The 13,068-nt window shown below is 52.7% G+C and overlaps 1 protein-coding gene across 2 annotated transcripts in view; it reads right to left on the reverse strand.

Annotated features, from left to right (window-relative positions):
* Positions 1-984: 984 nt before the first annotated feature.
* NOS1 (nitric oxide synthase 1) overlaps positions 985-13,068 on the reverse strand; it is a 59,023-nt gene continuing 46,939 nt past the window's right edge. Inside the window, exons 24-29 of one of the 2 annotated variants that reach the window (XM_087768760.1) lie at positions 12,748-12,835; positions 12,330-12,451; positions 11,631-11,779; positions 10,795-10,989; positions 9,704-9,822; positions 985-8,688 (exon numbers count right to left, since the gene is read on the reverse strand). In XM_087768760.1, the coding sequence (XP_087624886.1) occupies positions 8,673-8,688; positions 9,704-9,822; positions 10,795-10,989; positions 11,631-11,779; positions 12,330-12,451; positions 12,748-12,835 (689 nt within the window). In that variant the 3' untranslated portion in view covers positions 985-8,672. Of the gene's footprint in view, positions 8,689-9,699; positions 9,823-10,794; positions 10,990-11,630; positions 11,780-12,329; positions 12,452-12,747; positions 12,836-13,068 lie in introns of those variants that run through there. The other variant, XM_087768761.1, reaches the window with a different exon arrangement.

A 13,068-nucleotide genomic window follows, 5' to 3' on the forward strand; every position in this document is an offset into this window, starting at 1 on the left:
CACTGTGGGGACTGAGGTAACACCAGTGTGGCGTGTGAGGTGACACCAAGGTGTTTGCTGCCGTGTCTGAGGTCACACCGCTGCCGTATCTGAGGTAACACTGCTGCCATGCCTCAGGTAACATCACGGCAGTCTCTGAGGTCACACCACTGCCATGTCTGAGGTCACACCATGACAGTCTCAGGTCACACTGCCGCTGCCTCTGAGGGTGTAACGGCAGCAATGCCTGAGGTAAAACCACTGCCACATATGAGGTAACACCACCGCCACATTCCCCTCGCGCCGGCCTGGCTTGCCGGGGAGCAGCCCTTCGCTCCTGCACAGGGATGGGTGCCTTTCATCCCCTCACCTGCTCCTTGCAGACAGCCTAGGGTCTTTCTGCCCTGGCCACATCCATGTCCTGCTGCTCTTCAGGGAGCGCTAAGCAGTGATCTATTTAAATAAAGGCAGATTAGTACCCCCTTGCCACAGCATACTACCTTCCCATGTAAAAAGCCATGTCCGTGCTTCGGGCTCATTCGCCTGGCCACATGCAGCCATTCTTTTTGCTCAGGTCTCTCAGGTCCTGCCTGGAGTACTGCTGCCGTGCTCCTGAGGCTCCAGCATCAAAAGTTGCCCTGGATTGTGTGCGAACAGCCCTCCTTGCTTGACTGTGGCATTTTCCTGGTGGACATGGTAAAAATGATGTGAAAGATGTAATGCTGTGACTCAAGCAACCTTACAAGAAAGTGTTTCTGTTTTGGAGATAAATAGGTATTGCTGATTGACGCCACCATCCTATTTACAGTGCTCTGGCATTACAGGTAGCGAACCAGAGCAAGGCCAAGATATCAGGAGAGGCCTTTCAGCATTAAAAACCCAGAGATAAGAGAAGAACAAGGTCCACTAGATTTTAGTTCACCTTTTTATTTTGACTGTAATGCAAACAGGCATAAGTATTCCATAAAATCAGAAGATTGGAACTATACAGAAAGAGGTGCATGCTTTAGAACAATGTGGATATCTTGCAAACAGAGCCAGAGGCGGTCTGAGAGAGGGGGCTGGAGTACATTGTACGAATGGCAGAGATTTTAGCAGCATTGAGAGCTCAGAGGTAGGGGAAAACCATGTTTCTGACCGCTTAAAGCACTGGTATGACCAAATACAACACCGGCTCATCCCTGCTCCCACTGTCCCCACCCCTTTACTCCTCAGAATAAACCTACCTTAGGATCACACAAAAAGCTACAAAATAAGCTACCCCCCCCCTCCACACATACCTGTCTTATGGGATGCAAAGTGAGAGTAAAGACAATGTGCCAGTCTTAAATCATGGTATCATTTTATAAACCAAATGAAGGCACAGTGACATGAGGAGGTGCTGAGGGGCAGGAGGAAGGAGCAGGAGGACCAGAGAGCAGCGAGAGGTTGGAGTCCCACCTGGCAGAGCAGAATTTACCCACATCTGAAGAGTTTAGAAAACCTCTGCAATGGAAAGTTTGGGAGTTGCCTGCCCCAACGCTGCTACCCTTCACAGACCCCCTTTCTCATCTCGGCACTGCTGCTCTTCAGGAAAAAGGCCACCAGAAAAAAAAAAAATCCAAACCAACCTTTGAGGCTTACACTTTTCAAAGGTGCCTAAGGGAACCAAGGGAAGAAATCCCTGTTCCTATTACAAAAATTAATTGGCACTGAGTATCAAATTCCCTGGGCGGCTGGCAGAACTCATGTTTCTAACTACATGCAATCTAAAAAGCAATGAGTCTTGGCTGAAAGTCATCTTACTCTGTTCATCTACTGCCTGGGGAATTGTGTACGCTCTAGCAGAGCTGGGGATATTGCTGCAGACCAGGGAAGCTATTCTCAAGCTCTTTTCAGCATACAGATCCCAGGGTTTTTTGAAGGCATCTCAAGGCAGCAGAGCACGTTTAACCTTGGGAATTGTGGACATTTGCCTGTTTTGTAGAATTCTAATAAAGCAGAAATTTTGCATTGAATTTCATTGGCTTCAAAGCCATCACTTCAATGCTCGGCACGGGGAGATTCTGAACCACTGTCTTCTGTTTCTGGACATCCTGTTGAGTAGTGTAAAGAGTATTTTGTTAAGACATGATTCCATGCCACGATCACACGGAGAGAAAAATAAAAAAGCGGGTTCAGAAGTGAGTAGTGCTAATGCCTCTTGTTGGAGTTGAATACATATTAAGGCAGTCTTGTTGCTCTTGGAAAATTTTAAAATCTCCATTACCAGTTATTGTGGGGACAAAATATTCGATTTTGTCCAAAACGATTTGATATAATTTTTTTTTTTTGCTTTCCCCACCCAAAGCCATGAAAACAAAGCAACAAAAAGAAGCCCCAAATCAGTTGCTCTTTTAGCTCAACTTTCTCAGTATTTAGTCTTTACATTTTTAAAGTGTTAAGAAGGCCCCCAGAAGAAATATACTTTGCCCAGTGTTATTCACCAGCAGATTTCGGAACCAGCCCTACAGAGCTGCGTGCAAATACTGCAGTCGGGCGGTGCAGGAGCCTGCCCGCAGCCCAGCTCCACGCTCCCGCTTTTCCACAGCCCCAGAACAGCTCCTGCAATCTTAGACCCGCGGATACAAGCCCCCGCTGTCTTGCCCGCTTCCCCGCCGTGGCAACGAGGAGTAGCTGCAAAGCCTTGGCCTGTAGGCTCCTGTTCAACGAGGGATTCTCAGGGCAAGGCTCACAGCTTCGATTTTCTTGCTTTTGAAGTGTTTCCTCCCTCCCTGAAATCTGGCCAGGTAGGTACATGAATGAGTAAGGCAGGAAAGCAGCAGCCCTCGCAGTGAGGCTCTCTCACTGCTAAACAAGCTGCAGCTGCTCGGCAATGAACTCACAATCTGTTTTTTTCCTGTGATTTCGATGGCTCAAACCTCCATCACAGCCAAACGTCTGTAGGGGTGGAGGCCAAGAGTTTCTAGTCTGCTTCATTCCCGGCACAGCAGGAAAAAAGTATATCTGCATTACAATACTTCAGTATTTCATGAGTTGCTCGTGTACCCATGCTAGAATCAAGCCGATTTCGACCTCTGGTAAGATCTGTTTTACTTCTGGAACCAAGTGCTTTAAAGCAGCAATCTCATTAGCTTTCTCCAGCTCCCCTGGTTTCCTATTAAACACACGCGGCCATATGGAAGAAGCTAGCGCTCAGATCTCCCTGTCGAGGGTAGATTTCAAATGGATTACTAGAGTCATGCATTGCAGGCAAGTGCAGATTGACACATGCAAAAATACTGCCGTCATGAAATTGCTGCTGCTGCTGTGAAAGCCTGATCCTGCAAGCTGCTGAAATCCCCAACACCACTGAAACCGGCGGGTGTGGAAGGCATTTCTGTCTGGGAGGACTCGGATTCTAGACTCGTTTTGTCCCAGTTCAGGAATACAGTTTTCAAGAGCGTTCAGCACTGGCTAAATTTTGCTCCTCCTGTTACAGCAGAAGAAACTGTTATAACAAAGACAGAGTTACAGCAAAGTTGAATGGTCCTGAAAAATGTGGCTCCATCTGTTCTGTAAAGGGACTGCACTCCCCTCTGGAACTATCAAAGCAATTCCAAAGTTATCAGAGCGATTCTGAAGCTGAAAACTGGTCCCCAGTGAAAGCAGGCATAAAATTTAGTTTTGGGCATAAAATTCTCCTTCCGAAAAACGCCGGGAACTCTCTGTGGCTTCCGCACAGGTACAAATCAGAGGACTGTAATGGCTTCAGTGGTCGTAAGTCGGGAGGCAGCAGCTTTGGCTTGGGCTTGGTGCAAGTCCACAAGGCTTCAAGCACAAACACACCCTCTCCCCGCACCCCCAGCTTAATAAAAACGTGGTCTCCAGTACGTGGTAGGTGTTCCCAGACCCATGGTGCTTGCAGAAGGTGGTGTCCAGTTTGCACCCACACTCTAACCCTGCATCGCCTCCATACCTCTCTAAAACCCCATCGCTGGGAGATTAATTGCAGAGCACGGCTGAGCAGGGCTATAAGTTTGCTCTCAGCTATCCCAGGGGGAATTTGCCCACCAAGAATTTCCCTTGTAAAATGAAGTCATCTGTTCCCCTCACCCCCCAGTCTCTGTGTGCCAGGAGCATCTCTGGAGAGAGCAGGACCGGGAGGGTGACCCTGATGCAATAGTCTCTTCCCAGCACAAGGCACTGTGGGTCCGTTGCCACCCCCAGGACCCACCCTCGCTGAGCAGCTCGTTGTACTGTTTGGCTGGACAGACAGGGCTGAGAAGGAGAAAGGGGGGATCTCCAGAGGGAAGCAGCGGAGGGAGCCTGGGTTACAGCTGGGGACGGGGCGAGAGGCGTCGTATAGTAACAGTGAAGGAACTAACGGAGAGATCACAGTTAGACTGGACACAGGTTCATGCAGCTCCTGTCTCTTCCCATCTCCTCTTCTGCATGGGTGCAATCGCGTTCTCTCAGGACACAGCTGTAAGTTCACTGGTCGTGCACGGACACGTTGGCTCACACCGCTCTGGGTGTGAACAGAGTCCCCTGCTCGCCCCTGGGGACGTGTAGGCACAGGACAGGGGACAGGGCACGTGGACAGCCCAAATTCAAACCCCCATTTCTCCGGCCAGTGTGAATGCGACTGGCTCAGTTCCTCTAGTGCAACAAGCTCAAGCCTACCCAGCAACGATCGTGGAGGTGTCATCTTTGCGAGTCTACTCCTGATGGCAGAAGTCTCATTATTTTCCCGCTGTCTCTCATAAATAGAAGAACAACAAACTCCCAGGCAGTCCTTCTGGGGAGATGAAACCTTTGAAGTCATCAACAACACAGGCAGTAGATACCCTTGCACTGAATGAACAACTTGTTTTTCCCTGCTAGTGGACACAGCAGGTTGGTAAAACAGACAACCATTTCCCATGAGTTTTCAAGTTCGTATACAACTTTCTGTGGACATTTGAAAAACCTACGAATTAAAATCTTTGAGAAAAAACCCCTCACTTCATGGTGTCTTGAAAATCAAATCTCCTGTTTAGAGAAAAGCCTCTTTATGTTTAATCCCTGGGGAGCAAAAAGGAGCTGAGCTGCTGAAAAACAGGCAGTGGTGAATGTCCTCCAGGAGAGGGACTGGGACGTTGGATCAGGCTGGGTGTCCATCAGGTCCAGTATCCCCTTGCTGCAGGAGCTGCGTGGGGCTGTGCAGGAGCCTGGACGGGCAGCAGGGACCCAGAGGTGACAGATTTGTGAACCAAGTGCCCGAGAGGCACAACCCCTCCAGGCATGACACCCCTGAGCAGGTCACAGCACCGGTCTGCAGCAGACCCCACCTCGCTATCTGCCGTTTATGCATGCCGGAGATATTGTAGCTACAGCCACGCGTCAGAAATGTCACACCGAGATGAGCAGAGTCCAGACAACTGGTGGAAGAGCCGCATTTGTGGAATGATAAAGCAGATCCACTAGTTTATATTTCCCCTCTTTGCTGTGGGAGAAAATTAAGCTGGAGGGGAGTGCAAAGCCCCTGCAGGTAAGAGGGACGAATGGAAAGTTAAGACATCTGAGACTGACTCAACAAAAAATAATGAATCAAAATTCCCAGTGGTGCGGCTTGTGAGGAGCGAACGGTCCTGCTGAGGCAGAGGGAGCAGAGAGGCAGCCCGGAGCCCTGGGGGACATATCAACTGCATGGACCTTCACGGCAGGAAGGGTGTTTCTTCTCCAGGGCCAGGCAGGCAGGCTGGCCTTAAACCAGCATTTCCCTTCTGAAGGGCTCTGAAGGACTCACCTACCCCATGCCTGTTGAACTTGAGATGGCTTTGGCTGCCTGCCCTGCACAAACCCCTTTGGAGATCCCACCGCAAGGCCAGGCACACACCCCGTTCCCTTCTCCACTGTGCTTCCCCCCTGTTTTCAGGTGGAAGGGGGAGATGGAGGTGGTGTGCTTTGGGGTGCAGGAAAAGCAAGCCAATTCATCTCAGACACAGACTGCAGCAGCAACATGACTTCCAGATGGGAGATGTTATACCGATACAGGCAGAAGGCAGGACAGGAGAAAACTAATTGCCGGCAACACAGGATGAGCTGGAAAGAGGACGAAGACAAGGACATTTCTTTGGGCACTACCTCCTCTTCAGGTTGCATCGCTCCTTCTACTAAAAGGAGGACCAGAGCACAAAGTCTAGAGCCAGAATCCAATTTCCCAAAAGGACGGGATGAGTTTAATTTTTTTTCTTTAACTCTGTTTCTGCAGCCATAGGATTGGGGGTTAGGGCCAGGCTTGCTGTGTGTTCACAGCTCTCGGGTCAGGGAGCTGGCTCCCACAGACAGGACCTCTGCCCAAATTCACACATCCCAGCAGCAAAGGGACCCAGCTCCCCCATCCAGCTGCCTGCTCTGGGATCAGGGCACCACCCACAGAGGTGGACCAGGGGCTGCCCTTTTTCCTGGCCTGTCCTGCTTTCACCTCCAGGTTGTGAAGTCCCCAGGCAGTGACACAAACCTGGCCTTGAACCTGACTCCAAACCCTTCTCCAGCCACCCTGCCAGCCCAGCGAGCTCGGCTCTGGCCACACCGTGGCAGCATTCATTCGCAATGTACGCCGCGCTAGATGCTCTGCTGGGACCAGCAAAACTGAGACCTGGATCTCAAATTCTCCCAGTGCCTGGAGGCCTTTTGCTCCTGGATTTTGGGCTGGAGCTGCTTCAAGCATTCAGGGAGTCGACGTTGCAGAAGGTGGTCACGGCACATGGAGAGGTGGCCAGCCAAGCAGCAGGAAAGGGCAGGAGATCCCGGCTGAGGGTGGGGATAACTGCCCAGCCTGGGGCCAGGGGAGCCAGCGCAGCTTGTGCCATGGGCTGTGAGAGCAGCAAACCTCCTGCAGCTCTTTTTGTTCCGACTTTGGCTTGGGGCAGCTAATCTTAGCCCTCTGAAAGCAAAGCTCACCACTGCAGCTCCTGGACAAAGCCTCTGCTGCCACCAGTGCAGGTGCTTTGCTCCATACCAGCATCAGCTCAGCAGGGCACAGGCAGGAGGAAAGGACCAGCATCTACCGGCTCAAAATGTCAACCCCATATTCCTGCCTCCACCAAGAGCTGCAACTATGCCCTGCTGTCCTCGTCCTGGCAGTGAGGGAGGACAAACCTTCTTCAGGGTGAGGAAGGGAGGAGAAGGAGGAAGGACGCACAAGGTCGCACACGCTTTACCTTGCAGACAGCTTTTCTCTGTTAAAGGGACTGATACCTTTCTGTGATCATGTTAACAGATTGCTTTTGGGGCCAGATTTTTGCAGCAGGGCTGAAGTGTGAGCGTGTCAGAGCCCAGAATCACGCAGCATTTTTGCAGCCGATCTCACCTCCCTTCTCACATGAGATATCCCGGCAGAGACAGCTCGTGCCGCTGGCAGGTGGCGCAGAGTCTACAGAGAGGGCTGGCTTGCCACCGAGATGCCACATCTATTTCTTTTGGCAGGCAGGTCACTCCATGCTGGCACTTTCTGCTCCCGAAGGTGTGGAAGTGGCTGGGGTCTGCTGTCCTAGAACTGCTTACAAGACTGCACTAAGATGGAGCCGATGCTCTCTGGGCTTCCAAGAGTTCTTGGTCAGCACATCCTCACCAAGGACCAGGAGCCTCCGTAACCCTCTGAGTGCTGCCTTCCAAATAGGCTTTGTTACCAGAAGGTGCCTCTTGCAGCCAGGGTTGGAGCCGCTTCTCTCCCATCCTCGTGGCTTTCCAGTCTCACCTGGGAGAGGGTTCACACATTCACAGCATGCAAAGCTCTGGGATGCAGCCGGTCCCTGAATTTCTCCCACCAGCATCATGGCTGCAGATCACATATCTCCTGTAAAGCCTTCTGGAGGACAGCCTGGCCAAGCAGCAGTCATTGCCATGAGTTTTTCCCTAGCATACACATCAGCCCGTGTGTTCGGTGCTTGCTCCTCTGTGGGAGGACTTTCATGCCAGCAAAAGTGGGGACTGAGCAAAAGGAGAGGCTCATGGGGAACAGGGAGCAGAGAAGGAGGCAAACATAGCGCAGAGTCCATTTAGGAGAAATCACGACACGTGAATCGGAGACATCCTGCCCTTTGGATCAAAACAGACACATTTGTACCCAGGCTGCTTGGGGATGAACAGAGTTCATAGGCACGAGGGCATTGCACATCATCTGCCCCCAGCCTCGGGCATGTGCCCAGGTCTGTACAAGTCGAAAGAAAAGCCAAGAAAATGCAAGGATTCAGCCAAGCCCCAAGCTGGGGAAAGGGGGAGCCTGGGGGAAACAACCCCCAGCTCTGGTCAAGCGACAAGACCTAGGCCATTGCCCAGCCCCTGCCGCCTCTGCTCTCCCCCAAAACACCAAAAATGCGGATGATCACAAAGGTGGCGATTTCATGCAGCTGCAAAATGCCCTCATGAGAAGGAGAAATGTGAAGTTCTGTTAAGAGCCACTGCAGATTATAAAGCCATCGTACTTCAGTGGGGAAATCCAGGGAAAGGGGGTGAAAAGAAACGGCCACAGGACAAGAGCAAGAGAAAGAGGAAGAAAAGGAAATAAAAATCATCATCATCATCATCAGGACACAACAACAGGACGAGAGACAGAGCGCTTTCCATGGGCAGTTCCCCACGGAAAAGGAGCCACCGTGTCCGTGAAATACAAAACCCAGTGCCCTCCGGCTGGAGGGGGCAGCAGGTGCTGGGACTGGTTTGGCATCCCCTTGGGGCGAAGGGTCCAGTTAGGAGCAGAAAACCCTGCAAGGGAAAAGGGGAGAAAGACTGGCCTTAGAAGGAGCGGTGAGGAGCATCTAGGACTAAGGACTTCCCAAGGGACCATGTTGTAGACAGGAATTTACAGAACCCTGTGCAGGTGGGTGAGGTGGGCAGGTAGGTAACCCTTATCCCTACCTAGAGATGGGAAACTGAGGCACTCTGCATAGAGTGCAGACCCCACAGTATGTGCTGTGTTGGAGAAAAATTCCTACCAAACCTCAGGGATGTTGGGAAACCAGCTCCGGGTCAGCCGGGCAGTACACGGCACAGGAGTGCAGGGAAGGGATCGCACCCCAAGCTGCTGAGGTCCAGGACAAGGAGCAAGATCCATGCAGCTGCTCATCCTTTATCCTCAGTAATCCTTCTGCTCAGCCAGGGAAAATCCCACCGAGACAGAGCTGAGCAAATGGCAGGACATGGTGGAGCAGAAACAAACACAGCAAATGTCAAGGTTTTTTACTTCTTATGGTTGTTTTTTCAACAGTGGAAAGAAAAGTCTCCAGATCTTTCCAAACTGGGCATGCAGCAGCCTGGAGACCTCCCCATGCTGTGGGTACCAGCCGCCTGCACCCCTGGAGCCAGCCAGGGACCCCGCCAGCTGGCCCTGGAGCTGGGAAGAGCCACCCCTCGCCACGGATCCTGCAAACCTTCCAGCCCGTCATCCACCGGCTCGCTGGCAGGGGCGCAGAGGCAGGTAGCGGGCAGGACTTTTGCTTTGCGTCACCATTTGGATGGGATTGTCAGGTCTGAGGACGTTGGTGCGACAGGTGCAATAACCCAGGAAGGCTGGGGGGGATTTGTCCTAACGAGGTGACAGCTATTTCAGAGACCCTGCCCGGCAGCAGCCTCTGCTTCCAGTACAAAAATCAAATGTCTTTTCTCAGCCTCTGCTATAAGAAGGACCACACGTGTGCAAAAGTTAAAGCTCCTTTCCCCATCCCACAGCCCACGCACTTGGGAGACCATCCCAGGGGTTAAAATAAACATGTCAACTCACTCATCCGTATCTTTTTTGCTCTCCTCAATGAATGCAATAGACTCAGATCTAAGGCGGTTAGTCACTTCGTACGTACGCAGGGTGACTCCAAAAATATCCTCATGGTACCGGCTGTCATCCTGAAACAGAGAATGGGAGAGGGGCAGAAGGGGGGAAAAAAATATTTACCAATGGTTGGTATTGGACGAAGAAGTTTTCGTGTCATGGGTAGGTACCAAATACACAGCAAATGTTCTGGGGCCTGTCACAAGAGCTGGTGGGACAGGCAGGGCAGAGGGGCAGGCACAAGCAGGGAGGTGAAATGACCTTCCCAAGGTCACACCGTGGGGCAGTGGCAGAGCTGCTCAGTGCATTAGACCTCCTTGACTGCTGGCAACCCAGGGACTGCTTGGCCGTCAGGGGGACAAGTACCCCGAGGCCAGCCCACGTACAAGAGCTTTTGCTTGCAAACCAGCTAAAAACGCAGCTCTGGGCTCCCTTGGCTCCTGGATGGAGTGTGGGGACATGGTTCGGAAGGGGTAGTCCTGCAAGAATCGGATTGAGTTATCCTCCTGGGCAGAAGCAGAGCCATTCAAGCATCTGTTCTTGGGCCTGTGTCCCAAACTGAGCTCACTTCTGCTTCAGTTGCAACATCTGCAGCAACGTGTTTGTCCATGTGGCTGGCTTGCTGCTGCCCCTGGGAGATTTGGGGAGGGGGACCCACAAACTGCCCTGTTAGCTTGCTGCAATGATGGAGGGACAGCGGGGACTTAACCAGGTGAATAAGCCCCATCTGGGCTACCAAGGGTTCCCAAAAGAGCTTGTGTCAGTGCTCAGCGCAGCACCAGGCTCATCGCAGGAGCCCAGCGCAGGCTGAGGGGGCTGCAGCCTGGAGCAGAGCTCCTGCAAAGCAAGGTCACTTCCACTGCGCACCCAAAGCTTTGGAAGATCATGCTCCTGACCTTGCCCAGGTGCAGGCAGCGTGGGCAGGAGCCGCAATCTCCCCCGCAGCACCCGTCTCCTCGGTGCTGCCCGTTCTGCAGGAGGAGGCACCAGGTGCAGCGCCCGTGGCAGGAGCTCGCGTGGTGTCTCGTGCTGCAGACGCTACTCACCCGCAGCTTGCTGATGAAAGCGCCTGCCTCCTCCACCGACAGCTGGCCCTGCTGCCTCACAATGCGCTGAATGGTCTTGAGGACGTCTCTGGCCATGGTGACATCCCCGCAGACGTAGATGTGGCCTCCCTGCTCCTTCAGTGCTTTGAACACGGTTTGGGCCAGCTGCTCCTGTAACACGTCCTGCACGTATTTCTGAGGGAGGAGGAGGTGGGAGCTGAGATGAACTACAGCTTCTCAGCCCTATCCACCTGCACGCTCCAGCCAGCGCTGTGTGCACCAGCTGCCGTCGAGGCAGCAGTGCAATGCACCCACCTCTTTGGGGGAGCATGCCGGCACCTCACAGCACCCACAACAATAGAAAAGAGATGGGGAAAGCAACAAAGCATCGTCTGCTCTTGCATTTTCACACTGTCACCATATACCTCATTGCCAGGCCTGCTGAGGTGGTAGTGGGGATTTAGACCAGATGTTTGCACTGGCTCTGGGCCACCCCACCGGGTCACCCCACCGGGTGACATCCCTCCTTGCCCACCTGCTTGGGAAGACGTGCCTTTCCCCTCCTGATCTGCTCCCACCTGGTGAGGATGGCTGCAGCCCTCCAGGGCAAAGCGTGAGCAATGTGGGCACACATTCAGGCTGGCGCAGGGATGGGGATGTGCCCTAGGAACGGGGCTGCACTGGGAAGGGCACGATCCTGCACACTTATGCAACCAGAGCGCCGCAGGGCATAACCCACTGTGGCTGTGCCAGGGAACCAGCATCTCCATGCCGTGCCGGCTGGCCACGGCCGCCTGAGGCTGCACACCAGGACAGGAGCAGTGCCTGCCACGCACCTTTGGTTTGTCCGGTTCCCGGGAGTAGGCTGTGTACAGCTCTCTGAAGACACCTTGGGTTTTGGCAAAGAGCGTCTCCTCTTTGTAAATGTGGTCGATCCTGGACTGCCGGCAGCCAAATACCAGGACCATAGGACAAGGCTTCAGACCTGGGGGAGAGATGGGGGAAGCAGGTAGCCCAGGGACTACGGATACCTGCTTTCTGCAAGACACCACCCTCCAGATCTGTCAGCAGCCCCAGCACTCAGCACGAGACTGCCAGGAGCTTTCCCTGGCCAAACTGGGAGGGAGGAAAAACCAGCAAGGAGAAAGTAATGCACTGCCTGAGCCAGTGCATGGCCGAGGATCACATCAGGGGCACTTGTGCCAGGTTTTGGGGAGAAATTAAACTTTCTTTTTTTCCTGAATGGTCTAAATGATCAGTGGAAAATGCGTAGTTTAGATAAATTTGCATTAAATGTTCTTTAAAAAAAACAACTCCAGCACTATAGTTCTGCCATAGAAACTTGCAAAGTTTTACAGGAGGGTTTTCATGGAGTTTGTTTTGGGAGTTTGGGCTGACCTCCAAGCCCGCACTTGGCTCAGCTGCTGCTTCAAGAAGCCCTTTGCCTCTGCTGGGGCAGCCCAGGCAGGAGACTGGACCCCCATCCCCACACTACCAGTCTGGGTGAGAAACAGGAGGAACAAGTGTCGACCCACCTTTGTGCTGGATTTCAAAAAGCCGCTGCTGCCAGAAGCTCCGGAAAGGGGCGATGCCGGTGCCGGGGCCGATGAGGATGCAGGGCACCTGGGGATCCTGGGGCAGGTGGAATCCAGGCGCACTGCACACATCAAAGACGCCGGTTAAACCCAAGCAGGGTGCTCCCTCCCTCACCTCTGCCCACAGCAAGCTGAGACACCACCCACAGAGGGAAGGGTAGAAAAGGAGGTGAAATCCCAAAAAGTGGCATTTTAGGGTAGAAGAACTGCACCTGAGAGGGACCCATTTGCTCACAAATCCAGCCCTGTTTTCTCCTCACCCTTAGTGCTTTGCAAAGAAGAACTGAGGACAAAGAGCTCATCCTGCAAGGGGGCTCACCCCATCTTTTTCATCCCTTGCCTTGTGTGAACCACTTACCCTCTTACAAAACAGGGCACTATTTCATCGGTCTGTATCTGGTTGAGCCAAGAGGAGCAGACTCCGTGGTGGATTGGTCCTTCTCCGTCTAGGAGGGGAGAAAAGGACGTCTGTACTTGACACACCAGCCAACTACTCCAGTTGCTTTCCTTTCTGAAACCCTCCCTGCTACTTTCCACACGAACACCTTACTGAAACCTTTACTGTCTCTGCATCCATCCCCCATGAACTTGGTAGAATTTTGGCGCTGGGATCCCTCTGTGGAGTTACACAAGTTCACCCAGGACCCAGCCCTGGGATAGTTGGACCTCCGCAATACCT

This window comes from Nipponia nippon, unplaced genomic scaffold, assembly GCF_047370975.1.
Source record: "Nipponia nippon isolate SJK-2023a ecotype South Korea unplaced genomic scaffold, ASM4737097v1 scaffold_30, whole genome shotgun sequence".
NCBI lineage: Eukaryota > Metazoa > Chordata > Aves > Pelecaniformes > Threskiornithidae > Nipponia > Nipponia nippon.